This window comes from Oncorhynchus nerka, linkage group LG6, assembly GCF_034236695.1.
Source record: "Oncorhynchus nerka isolate Pitt River linkage group LG6, Oner_Uvic_2.0, whole genome shotgun sequence".
NCBI classification, from domain to species: domain Eukaryota; kingdom Metazoa; phylum Chordata; class Actinopteri; order Salmoniformes; family Salmonidae; genus Oncorhynchus; species Oncorhynchus nerka.
In genome coordinates this window covers 23,489,238-23,516,391 of record NC_088401.1, presented here as the reverse complement: position 1 = coordinate 23,516,391, position 27,154 = coordinate 23,489,238, and the positions used below count along the sequence as shown (strand labels likewise).

General features: G+C 45.5%; 1 protein-coding gene across 1 annotated transcript in view; it reads left to right on the top strand.

Annotated features, from left to right (window-relative positions):
• Positions 1-27,154, top strand: part of LOC115131044 (receptor-type tyrosine-protein phosphatase mu) — a 319,957-nt gene that overhangs the window by 51,501 nt on the left and 241,302 nt on the right. Inside the window, 1 exon segment of the mRNA XM_065019405.1 lies at positions 13,514-13,636. Coding sequence (XP_064875477.1) covers positions 13,514-13,636 — 123 coding nt within the window.

Genomic DNA, 27,154 nt, shown 5'->3' with positions numbered 1-27,154 from the left:
GGAAGACAAGATGCTCATAAAGCCAGGAACAGGCCACAAGGGACCGCCGAGCCCAAATGCACACTCGGGGGTTTCCCTCACCAGAGAGGACCGGGTGTTGGAGGCCATGTAATTGCCCAGCTGGGATGGGGTAGGAGGATGGTATTATTTCTACCATCTCTGTGTGGAATTACCTGTTATATAGGAAGCTGTTACTGGTGGAACGGGCGCTGCTAGGATAGAGGATGGGTACGAACCACATCTGCTCAGGGCTTGCATTGTTGAATTTATCAGGACACAAGCAGGTAGGCTTATGGGTATGAATCCTTATCCTTTTTTTGTGGTGATGTTCATCACATTTATAGTTTGCTTGTTTAGGCAGTTTTTCTGAATACTGTTGGTGTGTCATAGATTTATTAGGCAACAAAAGTGGCGGTTTTAGTCAGACACAAATGCACAAACTTTCCAGAATGATAAAAAATAACAAAGTGAACCACATATCCTCTGTTCAAGAATAACTACTGTATTGGTACCGGGTCCAACAATAAAAGCCCTTTTAAGGAAAAACTTTGGGGAGGAATGGGTTCCATCATGAGGAGGAGGATTATTGATTGTGGCCGGTGGCTCAAAGCCATGAAAAGACTGGAGTTTTAAAAATGCACAACATATCAGACTATAAAGGCCAGTGGAGCGCCTCTCACATAGAAATCTGAAATATTTACCACATAAATCTTGTACCGGCTTTAGTGTAGCTTTGGTCTGTTTGCTTGTTTTATTTTTTTCTTGAAAGGCAGAGAAGATGACCGGGAAGAAGCGTTATTGATCGAGGAGGATGGAGGGAGATTGGGTCCTTTGAGGCCCCGTCAGACCCTTTCATGTACACCCCAACGTCTCGCTAAAGTATTGCTCACTCATTTGCAGAGGGATCAATTCAACTGGCTGTCCACACTGTTTACATTTACTGTTTGCCAGACTGGCTCTGGAGAGTAGGGTTAGGCGGGATCCAGATGTTCATATAGTCATACCGTCCTCTCATCCTGGGATTTATGGTATTACCGGTTTAGTACACAAAGGGTGCCACAAAAAAATGCTAAAAAGCCCAGAGTGCTAATATAATTTGCACAAGTAATCGTGAATGGAGGCTGCTAGCTAAATATGCCATCAAGTGCAAATGAAAATAAACAACTTGCAAAGACTGGCAATATAGCTCATAAAGTTATACATATATACCTGTAGGTAGGAGCTAGCGAATGTCATTTTTGGTGAGTTTAGACATTTCCAAGTGAATGTGAACGAGAGACATTGTGCAAATTAAGATTGTTATTTAAATTTTTTATTATTCTTTTTATTTATTTGACTCCCTTTTTTCTCCCCAAATTCAATCGAATTACGATCTTGTCTCAACTCTGAAACTCCCCAACTGGCTCGGGAGAGGCAATTGTCGAGTCATGCGTCCTCCGAAACATGACCCGCCAAACCGCGCTTCTTAATTAACACCCGCCCACTTAATCCGGAAGCCAGCTGCACCAATATGTCGGAGGAAACACTGTTCAAACACTGTTCAACGGACGACCGAAGTCGGCCTGCAGGCGCCCGACCCGCCACAAGGAGTCACTAGAGCGGGATGACCCGCCTTCGCGTTCCTAGGAAACTATGCAGTTTTTTGTTTTTTTACGTGTTATTTCTTACATTAGTACCCCAGGTTATCTTAGGTTTCATTACATACAGTCGAGAAGAACTACTGAATATAAGATCAGCGCCAACTCACCATCAGTACGACCAAGAATATGTTTTCCGCGACGCGGATCCGGTGTTCTGCCTTACAAACAGGACAACGGAATGGATCGCATGCAGCGACCCAAGGAAACGACTCCGAAAAAGAGGGAAACGAGGCGGTGTTCTGGTCAGACTCCGAAAAAGGGCACATCGCGCACCACTCCCCAGCATTCTTCTTGCCAATGTCCAGTCTCTTGACAACAAGGTTGACGAAATCCGAGCAAGGGTAGCATTCCAGAGGGACATCAGAGACTGCAACGTTCTCTGCTTCACAGAAACATGGCTTACTGGGAAGACGCTATCCGAGGCGGTGCAGCCAACGGGTTTCTCCACGCATCGCGCCGACAGAAACAAACATCTTTCTGGTAAGAAGAGTGGCGGGGCGTATGCCTCATGACTAACGAGACATGGTGTGATGAAGGAAACATACAGGAACTCAAATCCTTCTGTTCACCTGATTTAGAATTCCTCACAATCAAATGTAGACCGCATTATCTTCCAAGAGAATTCTCCTCGATTATAATCACAGCCGTATATATCCCCCAAGCAGACACATCGATGGCTCTGAACGAACTTTATTTAACTCTTTGCAAACTGGAAACCATTTATCCGGAGGCTGCATTCATTGTAGCTGGGGATTTTAACAAAGCTAATCTGAAAACAAGACTCCCTAAATTTTACCAGCATATCGATTGCACAACCAGGGGTGGTAAAACCTTGGATCATTGTTACTCTAACTTCCGCGACGCATATAAGGCCCTGCCGACGGAAAAGCTGACCAGACTCCATTTTGCTGATCCCTGCCTACAGGCAGAAACTAAAACAAGAGGCTCCCACGCTGAGGTCTGTCCAACGCTGGTCAGACCAAGCTGACTCCACACTCCAAGACTGCTTCCATCACGTGGACTGGGACATGTTTCGTATTGCGTCAGATGGAAATATTGACGAATACGCTGATTCGGTGTGCGAGTTCATTAGAACGTGCGTCGAAGATGTCGTTCCCATAGCAACGATAAAAACATTCCCAAACCAGAAACCGTGGATTGATGGCAGCATTCGCGTGAAACTGAAAGCGCGAACCACTGCTTTTAATCAGGGCAAGGTGTCTGGTAATATGTCCGAATATAAACAATGCAGCTATTCCCTCCGCAAGGCTATTAAACAAGCTAAGCGTCAGTACAGAGACAAAGTGGAATCTCAATTCAATGGCTCAGACACAAGAGGCATGTGGCAGGGTCTACAGTCAATCACGGACTACAAGAAGAAACCCAGCCCAGTCACGGACCAGGATGTCTTGCTCCCAGGCAGACTAAATCACTTTTTGCCCGCTTTGAGGACAATACAGTGCCACTGACACGGCCTGCAACGAAAACATGCGGTCTCTCCTTCACTGCAGCTGAGGTGAGTAAGACATTTAAACGTGTTAACCCTCGCAAGGCTGCAGGCCCAGACGGCATCCCCAGCCGCGCCCTCAGAGCATGCGCAGACCAGCTGGCCGGTGTGTTTACGGACATATTCAATCAATCCCTATACCAGTCTGCTGTTCCCACATGCTTCAAGAGGGCCACCATTGTTCCTGTTCCCAAGAAAGCTAAGGTAACTGAGCTAAACGACTACCGCCCGTAGCACTCACTTCCGTCATCATGAAGTGCTTTGAGAGACTAGTCAAGGACCATATCACCTCCACCCTACCTGACACCCTAGACCCACTCCAATTTGCTTACCGCCCAAATAGGTCCACAGACGATGCAATCTCAACCACACTGCACACTGCCCTAACCCACCTGGACAAGAGGAATACCTATGTGAGAATGCTGTTCATCGACTACAGCTCGGCATTCAATACCATAGTACCCTCCAAGCTCGTCATCAAGCTCGAGACCCTGGGTCTCGACCCCGCCCTGTGCAACTGGGTACTGGACTTCCTGACGGGCCGCCCACAGGTGGTGAGGGTAGGCAACAACATCTCCTCCCGCTGATCCTCAACACGGGGCCCCACAAGGGTGCGTTCTGAGCCCTCTCCTGTACTCCCTGTTCACCCACGACTGCGTGGCCATGCACGCCTCCAACTCAATCATCAAGTTTGCGGACGACACAACAGTGGTAGGCTTGATTACCAACAACGACGAGACGGCCTACAGGGAGGAGGTGAGGGCCCTCGGAGTGTGGTGTCAGGAAAATAACCTCACACTCAACATCAACAAAACTAAGGAGATGATTGTGGACTTCAGGAAACAGCAGAGGGAACACCCCCTATCCACATCGATGGATCAGTAGTGGAGAGGGTAGCAAGTTTTAAGTTCCTCGGCATACACATCACAGACAAACTGAATTGGTCCACTCACACTGACAGCGTCGTGAAGAAGGCGCAGCAGCGCCTCTTCAACCTCAGGAGGCTGAAGAAATTCGGCTTGTCACCAAAAGCACTCACAAACTTCTACAGATGCACAATCGAGAGCATCCTGGCGGGCTGTATCACCGCCTGGTACGGCAACTGCTCCGCCCTCAACCGTAAGGCTCTCCAGAGGGTAGTGAGGTCTGCACAACGCATCACCGGGGGCAAACTACCTGCCCTCCAGGACACCTACACCACCCGATGTTACAGGAAGGCCATAAAGATCATCAAGGACATCAACCACACTGCCTGTTCACCCCGCTATCATCCAGAAGGCGAGGTCAGTACAGGTGCATCAAAGCTGGGACCGAGAGACTGAAAAACAGCTTCTATCTCAAGGCCATCAGACTGTTAAACAGCAATCACTAACATTGAGTGGCTGCTGCCAACACACTGTCATTGACACTGACCCAACTCCAGCCACTTTAATAATGGGAATTGATGGGAAATGATGTAAATATATCACTTTAAACAATGCTACCTTATATAATGTTACTTACCCTACATTATTCATCTCATATGCATATGTATATACTGTACTCTAGATCATCGACTGCATTCTTATGTCACTAGCCACTTTAACTATGCCACTTTGTTTACTTTGTCTACATACTCATCTCATATGTATATACTGTACTCGATACCATCTACTGTATGCTGCTCTGTACCATCACTCATTCATATATCCTTATGTACATATTCCTTATCCCCTTACACTGTGTATAAGACAGTAGTTTTGGAATTGTTAGTTAGATTACTTGTTGGTTATCACTGCATTGTCGGAACTAGAAGCACAAGCATTTCGCTACACTCGCATTAACATCTGCTAACCATGTGTATGTGACAAATAAAATTTGATTTGATTTGACCCAAGTAAATACCCCTCCAGCCAAACCTTCCCCTAACCCAGACAACGCTGGGCCAATTGTGCGCCGCCCTATGGGACTCCCGGGCTCGGCCGGTTGTGATACACCCTGGGTTCAAACCCGAGTCTGTAGTGAATCCTCAAGCACTGCGATGCAGCGCCTTAGATCACTGCGCCACTCGGGACGCCAAATTAAGAACGTTTTGACATATCCTTATCTGAAGGAAGAACTGTTCTGGCTCTGGAGCAGCATGTCTACACTCTGTCTGTATTGTAACCGGTATTGAAAAATCATCCCGTGGCTATTTGCAAATACCCCCATATATGGTATACTGCCCAAGCCTACTAGAGAGCCACTGAAGGGGAGAGCAGAGGGGTTGTCTGTGCATCCCTCTGCCTTCTGTGTGCATGTGTGTATGCATACATACAGTGCCTTCAGGAAGTATTCACACAATTTGACTTTTTCCAATTTTGTTGTGTTAGACTGAATTTAAAATGGTTTAAATTAAAATGTTGTGTGACTGACCTACACACAATCCCATAATGTCAAAGTGGATTTTTTTATATATAAATGAATTAAAAAGTAAAAGCTGAAATGTCTTGTGTCAATTAGCATATAACCCCTTTGTTATGGCAAACTTAAAAACGTTCAGGGTAAACATTTGCTTAGCAAGTCACATACGTTGCATAGACTCAATCTGTGTGCAATAATTGGGTTTAAAATGATTTTTGAATGACTAGCTCTGTACTCAACACCTACAATTATCTAGAAGTGAATTTCAAACACAGATTCAACATCAAAGACCAGGGAGGTTTTCTAATGCCTCGCTAAGCAGGGCACCTATTGGCAGATTGAAAATAAAAAAAGAAGACATTTGAATATCCCATTGAGAATGGTGGCGTTATTAATTACACTATGGATGGTGTTGCAATACAGCCACTACACAGATACAGGCGTCCTTCCTAACTCAGTTGCCAGAGAGGAAGGAAACCATTTAGGGATTTCACCACGATGCAAATGGTGACTTAAAAACATTTACAGAGTTGAATGGCTGTGATAGGAGAAAGCCGAGGATGTATCAACAGCATTGTAGTTTCGCCACAATTACTAACCTAATTGACAAGAGTGAAAAGAAGGAAGCCGGTTCAGATTAAAAATGTCAAAACATGCATCCTGTTTGCAACAAGGCACTATAGTAAAACTGCAAAACATGTGGCAAAGCAATTAACTCTTTGTCCTGAATACAACGTTTTATGTTTGGGGCAACACCAACACATCACAGAGTAACATTCTTCATATTTTCAAGCATAGCGGTGGCTGCATCATGTCATGCTTGTCATCTGCAAGGACTAGGCAGTTTTGTCAGATAAAAATAAACAGAATAGAGCTAAACAAAATCATAGAGAAAGACCTGGTTCAGTCTGCTTTCCAACAGACACTGGGAGACACACCTTCACCTTTCAGCAGGACAATAAGCTAAAACACAAGGCCAAATATACACGAGGAGCTTACCTAAACATTGAATGTTCCTGAATGGCCTAGTTACAGTTTTGACTTGAATTCCACCTTGTAACGCAACAAAATGTGGAAAAAGTCCAGGTGTGTGAATATTTTCTGAAGACGCTGTGTTCTAAAGATCTATTGTTGTGTTGTCATCTGTGTCTTGCTACACCAAACAATATGGGAGGTGATGGAGTGAAGTTGAGTTAAATTGCTATTCGCAGTACAATGCTAAGACCAACGGTCTGGGACTAAACACCTCCCTCTGCAACTGGATCCTGGACTTCCTGATGGGCCGCCCCAGGTGGTAAGGGTGGGCAACAACACATCTGCCACACTGATCCTCAACACAGGGGCCCCTCGGGTGCACACTTAGTCCCCTCCTGTACTCCCTGTTCACCTACGACTGAGTGGCCAAGCACGACTCCAACACCATTAAGTTTGCCAACGACAACAGTGGAAGGCCTGATCACCAACGAGACAGCCTATTGGGAGGTCAGTGACCTGGCAGTGTGGTGGGAGGTCAGTGACCTGGCAGTGTGGTGGGAGGTCAGTGACCTGGCAGTGTGGTGGGAGGTCAGTGACCTGGCAGTGTGGTGGGAGGTCACCTCTCCCTCAATGTGAGCAAGACAAAGAAGATGATTGTGGACTACAGGAAAAGGAGGGCTTAACACACCCCCATTACATCGACGAGGCTGTAGTGGAGCAGGTCGAGAGTTTCAAGTTCCTTGATTTCCACATCACCAACAAACTATCATTGTGAAAACACACGAAGACAGTCGTGAAGAGGGCACGACAACTCCTTTTCCTCCTCAGGAGACTGAAAAGATTTGGCATGTGTCCCCAGATCCTCAAATAGTTCAACAGCTGCACCATCGAGAGCATCCTGACAGGTTGAATCACCGCCTGGTATGGTAACTGCTCAGCATCCGACCGTAAAGCGCTACAAAGGGTAGTGCGTATGGCCCAATACATCATTGGGGCCAAGGTTCATGCCATCCAGGACCTATATTCTAGGCGGTGTCAGAGGGAGACCACAAAAATGGTCAGATTCCAGTCACCAAAGTCATAGACTGTTCTGTCTGCTACCGCACGGCAAGTGGTACCGGAGCGGCAAGTCTATGTCCAAAAGGCTCCTTAACAGCTTCTACCCCCAAGCCATAAAACTTCTGAACAACTAATCAAATGGCCACCTGGACTATTGACCCCTTCACCCCTACCTACAAGTACAAATTACCTCAACTGTCCTGTACCCCCGCACATTGACTCGGTACCGATAACCCCAGTATTTAGCCTCGTCATTGTTATATAATCTTATTGTTTTTATAATTTTTTAAAACTTTAGTTAATTTAGCAAATATTTTCATGAACTGCATTGTTGGTTAAGGGCTTGAAAGTAAGCATTTCGCGGTAAGGTCTACTACACCTGTTGTGTTTGGTGCGTGTGACACAATTCATTGGTCGCCTTCAAATTAAACATGGTATGCCTCTTGACATCATTTTAAGGTCATGGCGTCAAATCAAATTGCAGGAACCCAAGAAAAATCCACCAGGGATGTCGGGTCTTTGTCCAGCCCATTCAAAGCATGGCCTTGGACACATGCAGTACCATCCCTCTTACATTAGAGCAGACCTGAGTTGTTGCCAGAAGAGTGACCAGAGCGCATGGCCCTATTGAATTACATGACCAGTATCAATAGCAAACAGCATTGAATAGAAAAGGTTTAAAAACACAGTAGTGCAAAATGACCCTTAAAATTCTCATAGATCAATCGGAGACTACCCTGCCACAGGTAGGATATCGAACTTAAGCAGCTACGAGAACATTGCCTTTCAGTTTGTAGTCTCTCTGTCCGCCTCATATCAGCGGGTCATTATTAAACCGGCGAACTGCCCACACCGCCAAATAGTAAATGTGTGTTTACCTCCCCCTCGTCAAAATATAATCACAGCGTTGTAATCTTAACCCCCGAAACAGCGTGTTCCGGGGAAAAGGTCCTGCGACCAGCCGTCTGCATCTGCCGATAACGGGAGGAGCGAGATTTTAAAAACTGTTGCTCCTCACCGCTGAGTCATTTTTAAAATAGCACTATCCAGTTTCCCCATGGGGAAGGGAAGAGCAGCTTTTATTCAGAGGGGTGAATAGAATGGGCTAAATATCTTTGTTGCTGAATGTTTCCATCTCTCTCTGCATTCTGTGCGTGTGGATTTAATGGCTCGACGCGGGTCCAAGTAAATTGATTCTACCATCGTGGGGTAAGAACACAGTGGCGAGCCACCAGTGGCGATGAATGAAAGAGCTATCGCCTGCAAGTCACTCTCCCCGCTCGCTGACTCCACTAGCACCACGCTGCTTCCAGTTATTTCAATAGAGAACACAACCTCACATTCACTGGCTATTTCTTTTCTCTCCCTTTGATATGGAGCTGTGTATGTGTGTGTTTTTGTGTGTGTGCGCTGCAGATGCAGCAGTGTAAACAGCAGAATAGGCCTAAACGTCTCTCTTCCTGACTACCGATCTGTGTTTTGTGTGCCATGGTCCCTGTAATGTATCAGTTGAATGTTCTCAGTGTCATTTCATATTACCAACATGTAGATGTGACATGGTACACTAACTGATTAGCATTGCCTGCTTGGTCGTTGACCTAGTAGTCTAGTTGCAGTGTGCTACAAGGCACCGAATTGTTGACCGTGTTTAAATCGAGGCTTATGATCCTGTTGGAAATCTCCCCCCCCTATAGTTTCCACTCTTTTTGATAGTCTCTGTTACCCTTTGAATCTCTGCTCTAGGATATGTTGTGTACAGTAGACATGACAATACGTTTCTCTCAGCACCAAAGACGACAAGCTTACCACTTCATTCTGTCTCTGAAAGCCCAAATGACTGGTTGTTCATGTAGAAATGAAATGGCATCAGAATGCAGAGATAATACACGCTTCTGTCAAAATCAGAGCATCAGAATGCAGAGATAATACACGCTTCTGTCAAAATCAGAGCATCAGAATGCAGAGATAATACACGCTTCTGTCAAAATCAGAGCATCAGAATGCAGAGATAATACACACTTCTGTCAAAATCCGAGCATCAGAATGCAGAGATAATACACGCTTCTGTCAAAATCCGAGCATCAGAATGCAGAGATAATACACGCTTCTGTCAAAATCCGAGCATCAGAATGCAGAGATAATACACGCTTCTGTCAAAATCAGAGCATCAGAATGCAGAGATAATACACGCTTCTGTCAAAATCAGAGCATCAGAATGCAGAGATAATACACGCTTCTGTCAAAATCAGAGCATCAGAATGCAGAGATAATACACGCTTCTGTCAAAATCCGAGCAAAGCAGCTCAGAAAAATTGTTTTTTTGTCGGTGTTGTTGCTGGCTGGTAGGCGATCAGTTTTCCCCCGCACAGTACACAACAAGCGCTTAAATTACATGCATCTCAGAGTCATTACATCGAAACCTTGACAAGACGTCAAAGCCCATGGTGTCGCTAAAATATATTTATCCGCCGTCTTTTCAAGGAATTGAATCACACCCGTGCAGCCAAAGAAACACTGCTTAAGGGTAAGCACATGGAAAGGCGGGGATTTACTCACTTCCTCTGTGAATAAGGCAATACAGAGCTTTTTGCCTTGTTTTATTTCCTCCTTCCACGATATATATGGTTGATTAAAAAAAAAAAAAAAAAGCAAATCCTCTCAATTCACGGAATGTCATACTGGGTTCTGAACAATGTGTGAGCGACGCTCTCAGCCATACTTTTATTTATTTATTACAAAGGCAGGCCTTTGTTCAATCACCTCAGAACTTGTTTATACACAGAGGACATTGCACATGGCAGCGTCTTTATATTCTACCTGACCTGTTATATTCATGTAAGTGGAAGTTGAATCCAGTCAAAGCCGGCTTCCCTCTATGGCCACTGGCAGGTATACAGATGTCAGTTAGAAGCAGTTGTGACAGGAAAATCTCAAAGTGTTCTCAGGACGGTTGTCAAGTTGTGGTAGAAGCTAAAGTGGTGGTGTTCCTCTGTCTGTGGTTGTCATAATGTCGGGTTTGCCTGTTACTGTAAGGTGTTTGTGTGGGTGTGGTGAGCTTTTTGACAGCCTCATAAGTGGTAGAGTTCCGATGGTAGCATGACCTGTAGTGGCTGTGATGACATTGGAAAGCCTATGCTACTGTACAACACTAGATAACCAAGAGTATGTGGACACCTGCTCGTCGAACATCTCATTCCAAAATCTTGGCCATTTAATATGTATGGAGTTGGTCCCCCCTTTGCTGCTATAACAGCCTCCACTCTTCTTGGAAGGCTTTCTGCTAGATAAAAAAAAAAAAAAAATGTAATCGCTTTTTTTATTACCCTTTTTTCTCCTCAATTTCGTGATATCCAAATTGATAGTTAGTCTTGTCCTATCGCTGCAACTCCCGGACTCGGGAGAGGCGAAGGTCGAGAGCCGTGCGTCCCCAGAAAAACGACCCTGGCAATCCACACTGCTTCTTGACACAATGCTCACTTAACCCGGAAGCCAGCCGCACCAATGTGTGGGAGGAAACACTGTACACCTGGCGACCGTGTCAGCGTGCACTGTACCCGGCCCACCACAGGAGTCCCTAGTGCGCGATAGGTCAGGGACATCCCTGCTGGCCAAACCCTCCTTTAACCTGGACGACGCTGGGCCAATTGTGCGGCAATTGCGCGGCCGGCTGCGACAGAGCCTGGACTCTAACCCAAAATCTCTAGTGGCACAGCTAACACTGCGATAGACCACTGCGCCACTCGGGAGGTCTAGATGTTGGAACATTGCTGCGGGGACTTGCTTCCATTCAGCTACAAGAGCATTAGTGAGGTCGGGCACTGATGTTGGGCGATTAGGCCTGGCTCGCAGTCGGCATTCCAATTAATCTCAAAGTTGTTTGATGGGGTTGAGGTCAGGGCTCTATGCAGGGGCATTGTCATGCTGAAACAGGAAAGGTCCTTGCCCAAACTGTTGCCACAAAGTTGGAAGCACAGAATCTTGTAGAATGTCATTGTATGCTGTAGTGTTAACCTCTTGCCTCTACTTGGGACGCTTGCGTCCCAACTAGAGCTCTGGAAATGCAAATGCGCTACGCTAAATGCTAATAGTATTAGTTAAAACTCAAAAGTTCATTAAAATACACATGCAGGGTATCAAATTAAAGCTACACTCGTTGTGAATCCAGGCAACAAGTCAGATTTTTTAAATGCTTTTCGGCGACAGCATGAGAAGCTATTATCTGATAGCATGCACCAATACACTACAACAGAAAAGCACAGCAGGGGACGTAAACAAAATAATTAGCATTTCGGCGTTACACAAACCGCACAATAAAATAGAAAACAGTCATTACCTTTCACCATCTTCTTTGTTGGCACTCCTAGATGTCCCATAAACACTATTGGGTCTTTATTTCGATTAAATCGGGCCATATAAAGCCAAGATATCGTTATATGTAGACTGTGTGATAAACGAAAAAAACAGCGATTTCACAACGTAACGTCATTTTTTAAAATTCAAAAAGTAGACGATAAACTTTCACAAAACACTTCGAAATACGTTTGTAATGCTACTTTAGGTATTAGTAAACGTTAATAAGCGATAAAAATCATCCGTAGGCGATGTAGAAATCATTAGCTGTCGTCTTGGAAAAAATTTCAGGAGAGAGCTCTTCCGGAATGATCTGGGCGGAGACCGGAGGTAAGTCGTGCCCCTCTTTCGGTTCAACCAAGAATCAAAGATGATTCAATTCACAAGACTCTAGACAACATGGGGATGCTGTGGGAGTTGAATGCTCGGTCTTATCTAATTCGGCTCACTGTTAACAATTGCTGGAAGTGGCGCAAGGATATTTATTTCCATTTTCTGTGATCAGGTTTTCCTGCGCTTTCCGATGTAACGCACGTTATGTAATAGCCACAGTCGTGATTTAACCAGTTTTAAAAACGTCCGAGGGTTTCCTATCCACACATTCTAACCATATGAACGTACTATATTCCTGGCATGAGTAGCAGGGCGCTGAAATGTTGCGCGATTTTTAACAAAATGTTCAAAAAAGTAGAGGGTCGACTGAAGAGGTTAAAATGTCCCTTCACTGGAACTAAGGGGCCTAGGCCGAACCATCAAAAACAGCCCCAGACCATTATTCCTCCTCCACCAAACTTGGCACTATGCATTCGGGCATGTAGCGTTCTCCTGGCATCCGCCAAACCCAGATTAGTCCACCAGACTGCCACATGGTGAAGCGGGATTCATCACTCTAGAGAACGCGTTTCCACTGCTGGAGAGTTCTATGGCAGGGCGCTTTACACCACTACAGCCAACGCTTGGCGATCTTAGGCTTGTGTGTGGCTGCTCGACCATGAAAACCCATTTCATGAAGCTCCCAATTTTAAGTTATTGTGCTGACGTTGCTTCCAAAGGCATTTTGGATCTCTGTAGTGAGTGTTGAAACCGAGGACTATTTTTACACACTCCGCACTTCAGCACTCGGCAGTCCAGTTCTGTGAGCTTCTGTGGCCTACCACTTCACGGCTGAGCCGATGTTGCTCTTAGGCATTTCCACTTCACAATAACAGCACTTACATTTGACCGGGGAAGCTCGAGCAGGGCAGAAATTTGACTTACTGACTTGTTGGAAAGGTGGCATCCTATGACGGTGCCACGTTGAAAGTCACTGAGCTCTTCAGTAAGACCATTCTAATGCCAATGTCTGAAATAGTCGAATCCGCTAATTTGAAGGGGTGTCCACATATGTTTAGATGTATAGTGTATGTATTACAGCAGACAAAGCTACAGGAGTTCTATTCTGTAATTTGCTTCCTTGTATTTTCTCTCTTTCTGCCAGTGTCAAATGTTTTCTATTTCTCTCCCTCTGTCCCACTCTTACAGGAACTGCACAGTATGCCTTATTGAATGTGTTGTGTTACTCCAGCACTGGTTCTAAATCCTATTTTGTTGTATTCCTCAGGTGACTGTGACTTTGAGGTGCCCTACACGGCATGCGGCTACAGCCAGGGTAAGGATGATGACTTTGAATGGGAGCAGGCTAACACCATGGAGAGGCCGTCGCCCAACCCCTGGATGCCCACGGGTCAGTCTTCTTCCTCTTTCTCACCCCTCCCCCTCCCCACCCAAACAGAAAGCCCCTGAAAAACAGAGAACCCATTCAACCCAATGACCCACTCACTCAGCACTAAGCATTTTCTCTAATTGTATTATCAAGGGAACATCTCCCAAAGAGAAAATCCCCCCACTGGGTATGGCCGTGATCTCTTCTACAGATAAGGTGGTTCCTTTTGAATGTTTACTCTCTCAAAGGAAACGTGTCAGATTTACGCTCTGCTCAGCATTAGGCTGTATTCAACGTCATTAGTCTCCCTTTGTTGGGCCCGCAACTCATCACCTCACTCCGATGGGGCAGCAATAGTCGCAGTGAAATGTTGTGCCAACGTTGAGAAATAGCTTAGTGATGGCACCCGCTTTGACCTTTCTAATGAGGTCTACAAGACAGTGGCTCTTCTGTGTGAGCAGAGGTTTCTGTGGATAGAATGAGCACAGGATGAAACGCTCTATAGTCTCCGGCGGCACAGCCAGTGTGGATTCATCTATGGTATTCAGGAATGATGTGTTTACAATGCCTCTGTAGGCCGGTTAGTGCTGGTTATTGATTCAAATCTAGCCCAATAGTTGCCAGAGGAAGATTTAGCTAACTAGAGATTAATGATGTCCGGGCTAATTATTTATATATATTTTTTATATACGGGGTTAACAAACGGCTTCCTTTTTAATCTGATGAATTTCATGAACACAGTTTTTGTTGTGCAGTTTGTCCCTTGGTAGCTGTGGCTTGAAACGTCAACAATTGAATGTTTGATTTTGTAGGGCTATTGTCAGAGCCTATTTCATAGATCAAATATAATTAAAATGCTCTTTCATATCATGTTTTAGTTGCCATTTCTGTTTAAAAAAACAAGGACCGCTTGTCAGATGCTCTTCAATTATTTCACATAAATTGATTCTCCACAATGACATTGAAAAACATTTAAGAAATGTTCAATGCCTCTTTCATTTGCTGTACAATGAGCTCCCCCGGCACAGCATTGATCGCTTCCTCAATTTCAAACGGAAGAGTAATTGCCACAAAGGGAATCGACTAGCACCCTTTGATAATTGACTGAGGATGAAGAGGAGGCCATTCAGTCACTCGATAACAAAGGTGACGCCTTTGGACAAATGGACCCCTGTTTTCCCTCTTTAATCTGATAAATCAGAGGCCCAATTCGCATGAAAGCCGCATCTCTTCGCTCTCACTGTCTCTGCTCTCATCCAGCTTGCCAACTGACAGCCAGGCTAGAATGAATTACCTGGACTTTTGCTAATTTCATCGCTTTCCCACCTACTCCACGTCCATCGTCCAATGCCCTCTGTCTGAGAAATGACCTGACATAGCCAGGGAAGACGGGGAGGTGTTTACTTTGCCATTGGAAGGGTGATTTATGTGGCTACAATGGGGAGGAAGTTTAAAGCGTGGCTCGGCAGAGGGCTGTGACATACACAGTCAGGCCCCGGCTCCAGGACCTTTTTTAATTGATGCCCGCGACGGAACTCTGGTTGTGGCGGTCCAGAGGCCGCTGCATTAGCATCATATTGATGCCCGCGACGGAACTCTGATTGTGGTGGTCCAGAGGCCGCTGCATTAGCATCGTATTGATGCCCACGACGGAACTCTGGTTGTGGCGGTCCAGAGGCCGCTGCATTAGCATCGTATTGATGCCCACGACGGAACTCTGGTTGTGGCGGTCCAGAGGCCGCTGCATTAGCATCGTATTGATGCCCGCGACGGAACTCTGGTTGTGGCGGTCCAAAGGCCGCTGCATTAGCATCATATTGTTTTCTCTAAGGAGCATCCCTATTGGGATGTGAAGCTGCTTCTCTCTGATTGCAGCTGCCCCCCCGGTTATTGCCTTCTCCCAATATCCTTTGCTGTGATTTATACACCGGAGTATATAGGTGCTGTGGAGAGCAATAAATCAAGCTTCTACCTTTAAAAAAAAATGTTTTACTCACCCCTCACGCTGCGTTGTCAGCGGCCAGTTAGGGCGATGTCATGCGAACGTGTGAATGTTTTTTGGTATAGTAAATGCTCAAAGCTAATTTGAGCGCAACTGACAACTGTTGATATTTATATATCTCTATGTATAACAGGTTACATCAGTTGGGCCTGTGCCAGTCAGTATTACATATCCGTGTATGATTAAGGAGTGGCCTGTCGTAATAGTAGGACTATATATTCCCTCTCTCGTCTTACAGCTAAGTTCTATATCCAAATGTTTCCACCAGGACACATTGCGTTATGTGTTGCTCATAGAAGCAATTCTATTTCTATCATGTCTGCCTTCCATCCAGGAGAGGACAGGAGGGTGGCTGTGTTCTCTGCTCTGGGAGTTAGAGTGCTAATTAAGAGCCATAAGAAGTCTTATGACCCCTGTTTGAGGAAGTGGGCCAAGCACGGCGAGGTCTGGGGAAAGGCACTTGAGGGCAAGATGACACAATGGCCACTGGCCTGACATGAAACCTAGGTCTGAATGACCTCTGACCCTGATTGGCTGACCCTGACCCTGTTTGAAGAGTGCCCAATAAGAGCTCAAACCCATCAACACAGCACGGTTCCTTGGATGAGGCTGGCCGTCAGTCAGTCTCAGAACTCTCTGACTGGACCTCATGGTCTCCCAGTCTGTTGGCTGTATCTGGTTACCAGACTTGCTGTCTTTCTGAGGCTTGAAATCAAATCCCCATCTACTGCCCAAACAGGTGTAAACCCACCAGCCACCAGTCCAGCCTTTGAACAGTCCCACTTAGTTGCTTTTAGGGTTTATCTATCCTGCTGCATCTCTCTGAGATCCAACCAGCGCTAATGGCGTGGTAAATCCAAATGCTCGACTTCGGACTTCCTCCATTACTAAAAGGATGGAGATGGAATTGACTCAGAGCTCTTCAATACAAGGTTGTAATGTGGTCAAGTAGCCCTGGAAAGTGTCAGACTTTGTCTCCTGTGTAGATAACGCAATTCTGAACCCATTACGTCACTGTTGGCAATTCATCTTCGCCAGAACGTTACTGTTTGTTTCAGATGGAGAACAGAAGTGGCGAGATACCGTTACGTTTTCTCCTCATTTAACCTTCTGATGGTCACGTTGTAATCATGTCTGTAAAATCGAAACAAATGTTCCTTGGTGTCCACAAAGTGTACCAGCCCTATTAAAAAATAAATAAATGTAAGACCAAAGGGGAGGAAAGGGGCTTCGCTAATGGACAAACCACCTCTACATTTGCCGGCGTGCCTTATTAGATGACGTGTAAAATATGGCCCCATATTCAGGTACAGCCTCCCATATCTAGGGAAACAAGCTGAAGAATAGAAGGGTCTCTGTCTGGGTGAGAGGCAAACCGTGAGTCGGCAAAACAGACGTTCACACATCCCTTCCGTAGCAGTCCCATCATGCATTCGATAAGTATCGCTTTGCAGCGTGACGGAGGGAACTCATTCTGAAATGGGATTATTGCACGCCACAACTCGCCTCATCCATCAACAGTCGAACGCAGTGAGATCTCACTGTCAGCAAACAGACTCCCGGTGTATCCAAACCCCCAGTGAAGTTGTCTGTTCTGTGGAAACGTTAATAACCTGTGAGAGTGCAGTAGGGCTAAGTCAGATGACCGTGCTGTTCTGCTCTAATGAAAGAATCCTATCTTACTGCTGTGACTAGCGTGTTATTCCAGCTTTGTGTAATGCGAGCGCCACCGTGGAAAGGAGGTTAAAAGTGAATGACCCATGTAACTGCTGACCTAGCTGGCCTATCAGATCTGGGTTTACTGTACTGAGCTACTTCTTCCTTCAGGGTGTGGGAACGGGGAGCATGTGATGTTGATGTGATGTTTTTTTTCCTTCGCTCTACTCTTGCTCTCTCCCTCCCCTCTTTCGAAACCCAGATAACATTCCTAGTTTGCACAAATAAGGTAATTGCCTCAGTACTGTGTGAATTTACACTCTTTCCTCGCACAGCTCAAGTACTGTTAACTTTTTGGTTCTGAGATGAATGTCAATAATATTGTGTTTCAGAATTGCACCACCTGACTGTGCTGCTGCTCCAGTTTCAACTGTTCTGCCTTATTATTATTCGACCATGCTGGTCATTTATGAACATTTGAACATCTTGGTCATGTTCTGTTATAATCTCTACCCGGCACAGCCAGAAGAGGACTGGCCACCCCACATAGCCTGGTTCCTCTCTAGGTTTCTTCCTAGGTTTTGGCCTTTCTAGGGAGTTTTTCCTAGCCACCGTGCTTTTACACCTGCATTGTTTGCTGTTTGGGGTTTTAGGCTGGGTTTCTGTACAGCACTTTGAGATATCAGCTGATGTACGAAGGGCTATATAAATAAATTTGATTTGTTTTAAAATAGAAAGTGTCATACTACTTTTTTAGCGGTTGACCTAGGGTACATGACTAGATTTACACACTCCAGTGGAGCATTCTAACTGGTAAATTTCATCATGTCATTTTGTCATCATACACAGCTGGTCTATCCACAGAAGATGTCAGTGGGTCCTTGTACAGTAACTCTGAAAGAGTCATGGTAATGCTCTCTACTATATATACTGAACAAAAATATAAACGCAACATGTAAGGTGAAAGATAACAGAATTTGTCCGTACACACAAACGGCTTCTTTCTCATAAATGTTGTGCCCACATTTGTTTACATCCCTGTGAGTGAGAATTTCTCCTTTGCCTAGATAATCTGTCCACCTGACAGGTGTAGCAGGTCAAGAAGCTGATCATAACACAGGTGCAGCTCAAGCCACAGATGTCTCAAGTTTTGAGGGATTGTGCAGTTGACATGCGGAAATGCAGGAATGTCCACCAGAGCTGTTGCCTGAGAAATTAATGTTAATTTCTCTACCATAAGTCGCCTGATTTAAAAAAAAAAGAAAAAAAAAGAATTTGGCAGTACGTCCAACTGGCCTCACAACCGCAGACCACGTGTAACCACGCCAGACTGGGACCTCCACACCTGGCTTCTTCACCTGTGGGATCTTCTGAGACCAGCCACCCGGACAGTTGCTGAAACTGGGGGTTTGCACAAATGGTCAAAAAAAATGTTTCAGGAAAGCTAATCTGCGTGCTTGTCATCCTCACCATGGTCTTGACCTGACTGCAGTTCGGCATCGTAATTGACTTCAGTGGGCAAATGCTCACCTTCGATGGACACTGGCATGCTGGAGAAGTGTGCTCTTCACGGTGAATCCTGTTTTCAACTGTACCGGGCAGATGGCAGACAGCGTGTATGGTGTTGTGTGGGTGAGCGTTTGCTGATGTCAACATTGCGAACAGAGTGCCCCATTGTGGCGGTGGGGTTAAGGTATGGGCAGGCATAAGCTATGGACAACAAATACAATTGCATTTTATCGATGGCAATTTGAATGCACAGATTTACCGTAATGAGATCCTGAGGCCCATTGCCGTGCTATTCGTCCGCCACCGTCCCCTCATGTTTCAGCATGATAATGCAAGACCCCATGTCCCAAGTATCTGTACACAATTCCTGGAAGCTGAAAATGTGTCAGTTCTTTCATGGCCTGCATACTCACCAGACATTGAGCATGTTTGGGATGCTCTGAATCAACACGTACAACCTCGTGTTCCAGTTCCTGCCAATATCCAGGAACTTTGCACAGCCATTGATGAGGAGTGGGACAACATTCCACTGGCCACAATCAGCAGCCTGATCAACTCAATATGAAGGAAATATGTCGTGCTGCATGAGGCAAATGGTGGTCACACCAGATACTGGGAGTTTCACAAACTGGATACTACCGTGCTCCGAGCACGGCAGGGTCGGCGTATGAGTCCGACTCAAAGTATGCGAAATGGCGCAGGGAGGGCACTTGAATGCGTACTCCGTTTGTATGCATCATTTATTTTGAAGCACGCATCGATGCAAGCTTCAAAGGAACATGACGCAACTACGTAAAAAATGACTCACATTTTCTTAGTCAAAGACTGAAGCGAGAGAAAATATACTCCGACTTCGGAATTAAATGTTGCCTATTCACATCTCATATGTTGCCTGACTACAATATTTTAGTTTGATACCTTTAATTAACAAAGCATGTTTTTATTAACTGGTTAGCTTAACTTGGCCAGAAAGAATTGTTAGTTAGCTACCCACAAATAATTGACATCTACCTTGGATAACATTGATTTTAGGTCATTGTTGCCTATTATACTATCTGGTTAGCTACATTATTACGATTAACATAAACATTTGCTTTGTGTATATCTTGTTTCGTCTATTGCAATTGTCCTGGCTAGAAGAAGGAAGGTTCAGTGAATGGGTAAGTCAATAGGCTTAGCTGGCTGGCTAGCTAGCTACCCATGAATAATTGTCATCCCATATATCTAGCTGATAATTATGAAGTAAAATGTTTGCTTTGTGTATGTCTTGTTTAGTCTCTATTGTTGCCATTGTTCTGGCTGGAAGAAGGTTCAGTGAATGGGGAGATGCAGCGTGAGGTAATACAGTAGGGAGTGCTACTCAAATATAATGTTTTATGTGTTCTCCACACTCTTGTACTCACAAGAACGTACTCAAAAGAACGTCCTCGGAGAATGCACTTGGAGCATGAGTGTGGCGCATGGTAGTATGCATATTGAGAAACACCCAATGCCTGGTTCTGATCCACTCCCCTATTCTGGTTCTGATCCACTCCCCTATTCTGGTTCTGATCCACTCCCCTATTCTGGTTCTGATCCACTCCCCTATTCTGGTTCTGATCCACTCCCCTAGCTTTTTTTTAAGGTATCTGTGACCAACAGGGTCATATCTGTATTCCCAGTCAAATTAATTTATTTCAACTGACTGATTTCCTTTATGAACTGTAACTCAGTAAATTCTTTGAAATTGTTGCATGTTGCATTTTAGTTTTGTTCAGTGTATTTCTAAACAACTCCCCTTTTGTGTTTTGAAATGTACTGCTTTTACCAAGGCCGTATGGTATGTAGGCCTATTTGAACCGTTGTTATTATTGCAGCCAGCTCCAACAGGACTTTAGAATATATAAATCAAATCCAGATTTATATTGACCTGGGCAAGGTTTCGATTGATAAATGTTTTAATGTTTCTCATTCTAGACCCAATCCTGCCTCTCTGCTCTCCATGTTCATGACCTGATATGAACTGTCCAGGTCAGCAAATATCCAATCTGAGTCTGTCGAGACTCGCTCTGTGATTGGTTGGCAGTGACAGAGCTAAGAAGCTATTGTTTGTTTTTGTTTTTTTTACCCTCGCTACACAACTCCCGAATTTTGCTACTACGACAATTTAATTGCAGGGAGCATGTTTCCCCGGCTAAGCCCATGAAAAACAATAATCTGTGTTTAATACCTTTTTCCTGCGCTGCGACAGTGAAAAGAACCACTCCTTTCAGCAGAAAAAGAGGCCTGGGCTTTGGCAGGGTATTACTGGCTCTGACTGTGGGCGGACTGTCAATAAACACACTACCTCAAATTAAATGTGGAAAAGAATATTTTGCCATTCTTTCCAGGCTTTTTGTGTTATTATTTTTTGGTTGATGCTCTTAGGCTTATAGTCACATCAGAAACAAGTACTGTACTTTTCTGATGTGGCTTGAGTATTTTCACTTAGTGCTAAAACAGACACAGTCTCTTTAATAATGATTTTCCACGGTAATCTCGGTTAACTCTGTTTTAATACCACACATGGCCTTACATGGATTTAGTTTAACATATTCAGATGAGTCCTTTTCCTCTCACCACTGTAATGGTTCGACCTTCAATGTTAACCCATATAAATAGCATTCGCTGCACTCAACTCTGCATCACACTGGCATCAACACATGTAAAGAGGGACAGAGAATAAATCTGAAAATGTGTTTACTGCTGAATACACAATGATCTGCTTTGGGTTCCACCATCCGAGGCCTGCGGGATACGACCCTTATCAGTCACACTTGCTGCAGAAATGGGAGCTGCCAAGGCGACCACGGCAGAGTATCCTGGCTCGCACCACAGATTGATCGGCTCCAACCAGAACTGTCCCTTAATTACAGTAGAGGGTGAAAGGCGACAGTGAGACCGTTTTAAATGCACACTGCCTGGCCAGTAGACATGATTTATGAATCGTTATTATTCGAGGGGGGCGACCGGAGTCTGCGTAGTGCTCCTGTTATTAATATTTTAAATATGGCTTGTTTGTTATCAGGGCAGACACAGCTGCTCCCAGTTCATCTATGCACAGAGACCTGCTTTCATGTGACCGACAATTCAAGTTGTAACCGTCAAAGCGACCTCACAACCACATTCCTTCCATGCAGTATTGTAAGCGTATATCAGACACAGCAGTACACCTTCAAAAGCAGTGACTGAAATAATATAGCTGCCTACCTCTGAGAATGACTTATTCTGTTGCTTGCGCAATCTCTCTTCTGTACTGTATATGCAAGGCCCAGACTCTGCCTCTTTGCTCTGAAACTGAAACTAGAGCCCTTATTTGTATCCACCACCCTGGATGTTAGGATTTGAATCAAATGGTGGCTAATAAACAAAGTCCGTCTTTGGAAGGAAACGCTGGACTCCAGCCTCCTCCATGTCAGTGCTGACCGCCAATGTTTTGGAGCTGCAATCTGTCTGTGGGATCATTCATTGGACAGCTACTCACCAGTGTAGATGCAACATATTGCGCCAAGCCTTTTGCTACAGGGCTGAAATTAAACCAGTGCATTTCTGCATTTAAAGGCCTTGGATATCCAATCCAATCATGGTACTGTACACGTCACTCCTGATTTTCAGGTTTGTCTGAAGTTTGTTCAGACGGTTAAACGATCCACAACTGTGGGCTACAGCATGACTTCACTACCTGCTGCTGTGTGTCACGGTTAGCCTGACCTCTGAACTCTTATCACAGTGATCTGTCTGACTGTTCTAAAAGGCTTGTTACCAGTTACTGCCCTCTCTGCCAGCCCAAATGAATTCCCAGCAGTCTCGCTAACCCCCTGACGCACCGGGAACAGCGGCTAATTGCTCAGACAATGTTTGCAGAGACGACGGGTATCGTGTCCCTTGGCAAGGTTTCAGTGCTGCATTATGCAGAGCAGTGGGAGGAGAGGGGGTAGAGGGGGACCGGCGCATCCCCTGGGGAGGTGACATGATCCCCATGGCGGGGGTGAGGGGGAGTAATTGGGACCAGCGAGTGAATAAAGACAACTTTATTACATTACAGACGGGTCAAGGCACACAGCACAGTCCTTGCCCGGCGTTCAGATAGAGCTGCCTGCTCACGCTCCGTGTACACACACACACACACACACACACACACACACTGGGTTGTTTATCGGTTTATCTGCCCCTCTCTGTGATTAACACTGATCGCCACGCCGACGGCTCGAAACAGATTTCCGGCAGCTGTCATGCTTATGTCCCCTTTATCACTCTAATTTGGGGGGTAGGGGGGGAAAATGGCAGGAAAACATACTGTCCCCTATTACCCCCCTGTTTTGTTCTGGTCAGGCCTAGTATAACCAGTTGAATCCTAATGACCTTGTTATTTTGATCCAACGCAGAGGCGATGGATTCTATTTGTTTCCCCATCTGTCTCATCAATTTGTACCTGAGGCTGAGTACTTCATACAGCGGGTGCTGTTACAAGAAGCCACAGTGGAAGTAGAGTACGTGACTTGACTTAAGCAAGTTCCTTCATAGTTTTAGCTCAAACTTTAGTTCCAGCATGGTTTAAATAGGGTAGGCTAGCTTGATGGCTTAAAGAGGAACTGTTACCTAACCAATGTCATTGTTTACACATGTATATAAAGACATGTTTGTTTAAAAGCTTTGTGCTTAATTGTTACGTGGAGGTTAGCATAGCAAGGTTACGGATTGCCCTTGTTCATCCCTATGGCCTGGTTCTGATTGTTACCCTCGGCTCATTGAGGTGATTGGTTGGAGCCGGGCTGCGGTGCATGATGGGCACATGCTCCAGTGCCCCCATTGTGCCTCACTGCATGGCAAAGCTGGATCCAGAGCAAGGCCCCCTTTTGGTGATGTCATCACCACAGGCTGCCTTACCTACCGAGGCATGATTAGATATCCAGCCAACAAGGCTCAGATCATCTCATGGGTCATCATGGCCTTCATCCCAAAATTCATCTGAAGACAGGTCTTAGGACTGGTCAACAACGTGGCTCATCCGTTCACTCAACTCAATTGGATTGTTGTTTAATTGAAGGGAGAAGAGATTGATTGACTCAATTAAGGAATCGGTGAGCTCGTTTGCAGAAGCGCCGATCTGTGTTTTTGAACAGACTGAGGACGGCCAGGTTTTGAATGTTTCCTTTGAAGACGCGCTGCCAGACCATCCGACTGAGGTTTCTTTGATGAGCCTCTGTCAGTTTCTGGAACCAGGCATCTCGTTTGGCAGCTGAACAACCGAGTATCATTTATAAAAAAATGGAGCATCGCTACACTGGATGCTTCTGAACCGGCGGGTTAATTTCCATGTTAGAGGCTTATCGGTGTTGGCCACATGAGTGAGAGCAGCCAATCATGTCAGGCCTTTGAACACGACCCCTCCGCCAGTCAGTCAGTCACTGGGGGGTGGGGGTGTGTGTCTAGCTTATTTCACACTGCTGCCATGGGGACCGACTGTGATTACAAAGCCACCTATCAGTGCACACATGGCCGTAATTAAAACCTAGCCCACTAATTCCACGCAAACAAACACAGATAATGCCTACGAGGACCCAACCGGGACCATCTCTCCTCCCTCCCTGCCCTCCCCTTGTCGCGCATCACTGCATATCGTGTACAAGTTCATTATGACACTCTTTCTCTCTTGGCTGCCAGTTGCAAACTGTGCCGCTGTGGCAGACACATTTTTGTCAAAGTCAGGAAGTCTCTCTCTCTCTCACACATACATTGGCCTTCCACTTTTTTTGTGTACTTTCCAAAGGCTTTTTGAGTTTGTGTTGTACGACAGGCTCTCAGACTAGACCTCTATGTCAACGCTTTAGACAAATCCTAAACACACATACACACACACACACACACACCACCACCCCAACCCTCCCCTCACGAATAAACTACAGAGCCCTCTTCTACACAATTGCACTGAGCAGCCAATGTCCCATCAGCTGCTGGTCCCAGCCCCTCACCCCGACAGGAAACCTCTCTCTGTCAGCATAGGTCCTGTAATGTGGGATTGGGGTGGGTCTGTCTTGATTTGATCTGGACTTTGAGGTTGGGCTGTGTCAGCGAAAAGGGGAGTGGGCACGGAGTGCAAGAGATGAGCGGCAGTGGGCTAGGGGTAGATGTTCACGTTCTGTAACCCTTGCGATGCAATCACATGGCCTGATGAATTATTTTATTTTGGCCAGTAGTGAGATTGGTATGTGAATACGGTGATTCATTTCTGTCACACCAGGGAAAGGAAGAGGTGTTCTTCCTTTTAGGGTTCAGTATTTTTCAAAAGGGAAATTCCAATAGAATGTTCTCTATCATTGACCGACTAGAACAGAGGCAGCGCAATCCTGACTCCCATCCTAACTCCACAAGCATGGTAATGTGTCTGTGGTCTGGCTGGCAGAGAGGACGAGGCCGTCCTTTCCCTTAGCGCACACCTTTCCCCCATGTCTGTTTACGCTACTGATCCAGACCGGCTATCTCTCATTCTGCTGCCGTCTGAGATTGACAGGCAGTGTCACCTTTTAAACATTGAAGATCCACTTCCTAGGATGTTAAGGCACAATTGTAATGGAATCTATCGTAAGATTTCTGACGTGTTGTAGAAAGTCAGTGGTTATGCATATTTCTGTCCCACTTTCTAAAAATGTCATTCTTATGTGGAAGAGCAATTATTATTTTTTGTCTTAAAATGTTTTATATTTTAAAATTCTGTCACCTGGGGAACAAAAAAGAAGTTCAATCTGAAACAAGACCTGGTAATTAAATGAACTCTCCAGTCTACTTCAGTTTGTCCCTCCATGTACCCTGTCGTGTTATTGGGGATTGTCCCTCCATGTACCCTCTCTTGTTATTGGGGATTGTCCCTCCATGTACCCTGTCTTGTTATTGGGGATTGTCCCTCCATGTACCCTGTCTTGTTATTGGGGATTGTCCCTCCATGTACCCTGTCTTGTTATTGGGGATTGTCCCTCCATGTACCCTGTCTTGTTATTGGGGATTGTCCTCTGTACCCTGTCTTGTTATTGGGGATTGTTCCTCCATGTACCCTGTCTTGTTATTGGGGATTGTCCTCTGTACCCTGTCTTGTTATTGGGGATTGTCCCTCCATGTACCCTGTCGTGTTATTGGGGATTGTCCTCTGTACCCTGTCTTGTTATTGGGGATTGTCCCTCCATGTACCCTGTCTTGTTATTGGGGATTGTCCCTCCATGTACCCTGTCTTGTTATTGGGGATTGTCCCTCCATGTACCCTGTCTTGTTATTGGGGATTGTCCCTCCATGTACCCTGTTTTGTTATTGGGGATTGTCCTCTGTACCCTGTCTTGTTATTGGGGATTGTCCCTCCATGTACCCTGTCTTGTTATTGGGGATTGTCCCTCCATGTACCCTCTCTTGTTATTGGGGATTGTCCCTCCATGTACCCTGTCGTGTTATTGGGGATTGTCCTCTGTACCCTGTCTTGTTATTGGGGATTGTCCCTCCATTTACCCTGTCTTGTTATTGGGAATTGTCCCTCCATGTACCCTCTCTTGTTATTGGGGATTGTCCTCTGTACCCTGTCTTGTTATTGGGGATTGTCCCTCCATGTACCCTGTCTTGTTATTGGGGATTGTCCTCTGTACTCTGTCTTGTTATTGGGGATTGTCCCTCCATGTACCCTGTCTTGTTATTGGGGATTGTCCCTCTGTGTACCCTGTCTTGTTATTGGGGATTGTCCCTCCATGTACCCTGTCTCGTTATTGGGGATTGTCCCTCCATGTACCCTCTCTTGTTATTGGGGATTGTCCTCTGTACCCTGTCTCGTTATTGGGGATTGTCCCTCCATGTACCCTGTCTTGTTATTGGGGATTGTCCCTCCATGTACCCTCTCTTGTTATTGGGGATTGTCCTCTGTACCCTGTCTTGTTATTGGGGATTGTCCCTCCATGTACCCTCTCTTGTTATTGGGGATTGTCCCTCCATGTACCCTGTCTTGTTATTGGGGATTGTCCCTCCATGTACCCTGTCTTGTTATTGGGGATTGTCCCTCCATGTACCCTCTCTTGTTATTGGGGATTGTCCCTCTGTACCCTGTCTTGTTATTGGGGATTGTCCCTCCATGTACCCTCTCTTGTTATTGGGGATTGTCCCTCCATGTACCCTCTCTTGTTATTGGGGATTGTCCCTCCATGTACCCTGTCTTGTTATTGGGGATTGTCCCTCCATGTACCCTGTCTTGTTATTGGGGATTGTCCCTCCATGTACCCTGTCTTGTTATTGGGGATTGTGAGCAGCATTATATTTGTCTGATTTTCCAGTTTGTGAGTCCAGTCGAGCCACTGTCGGCTGGTTAAATGGAGCTTGCTAGCAGT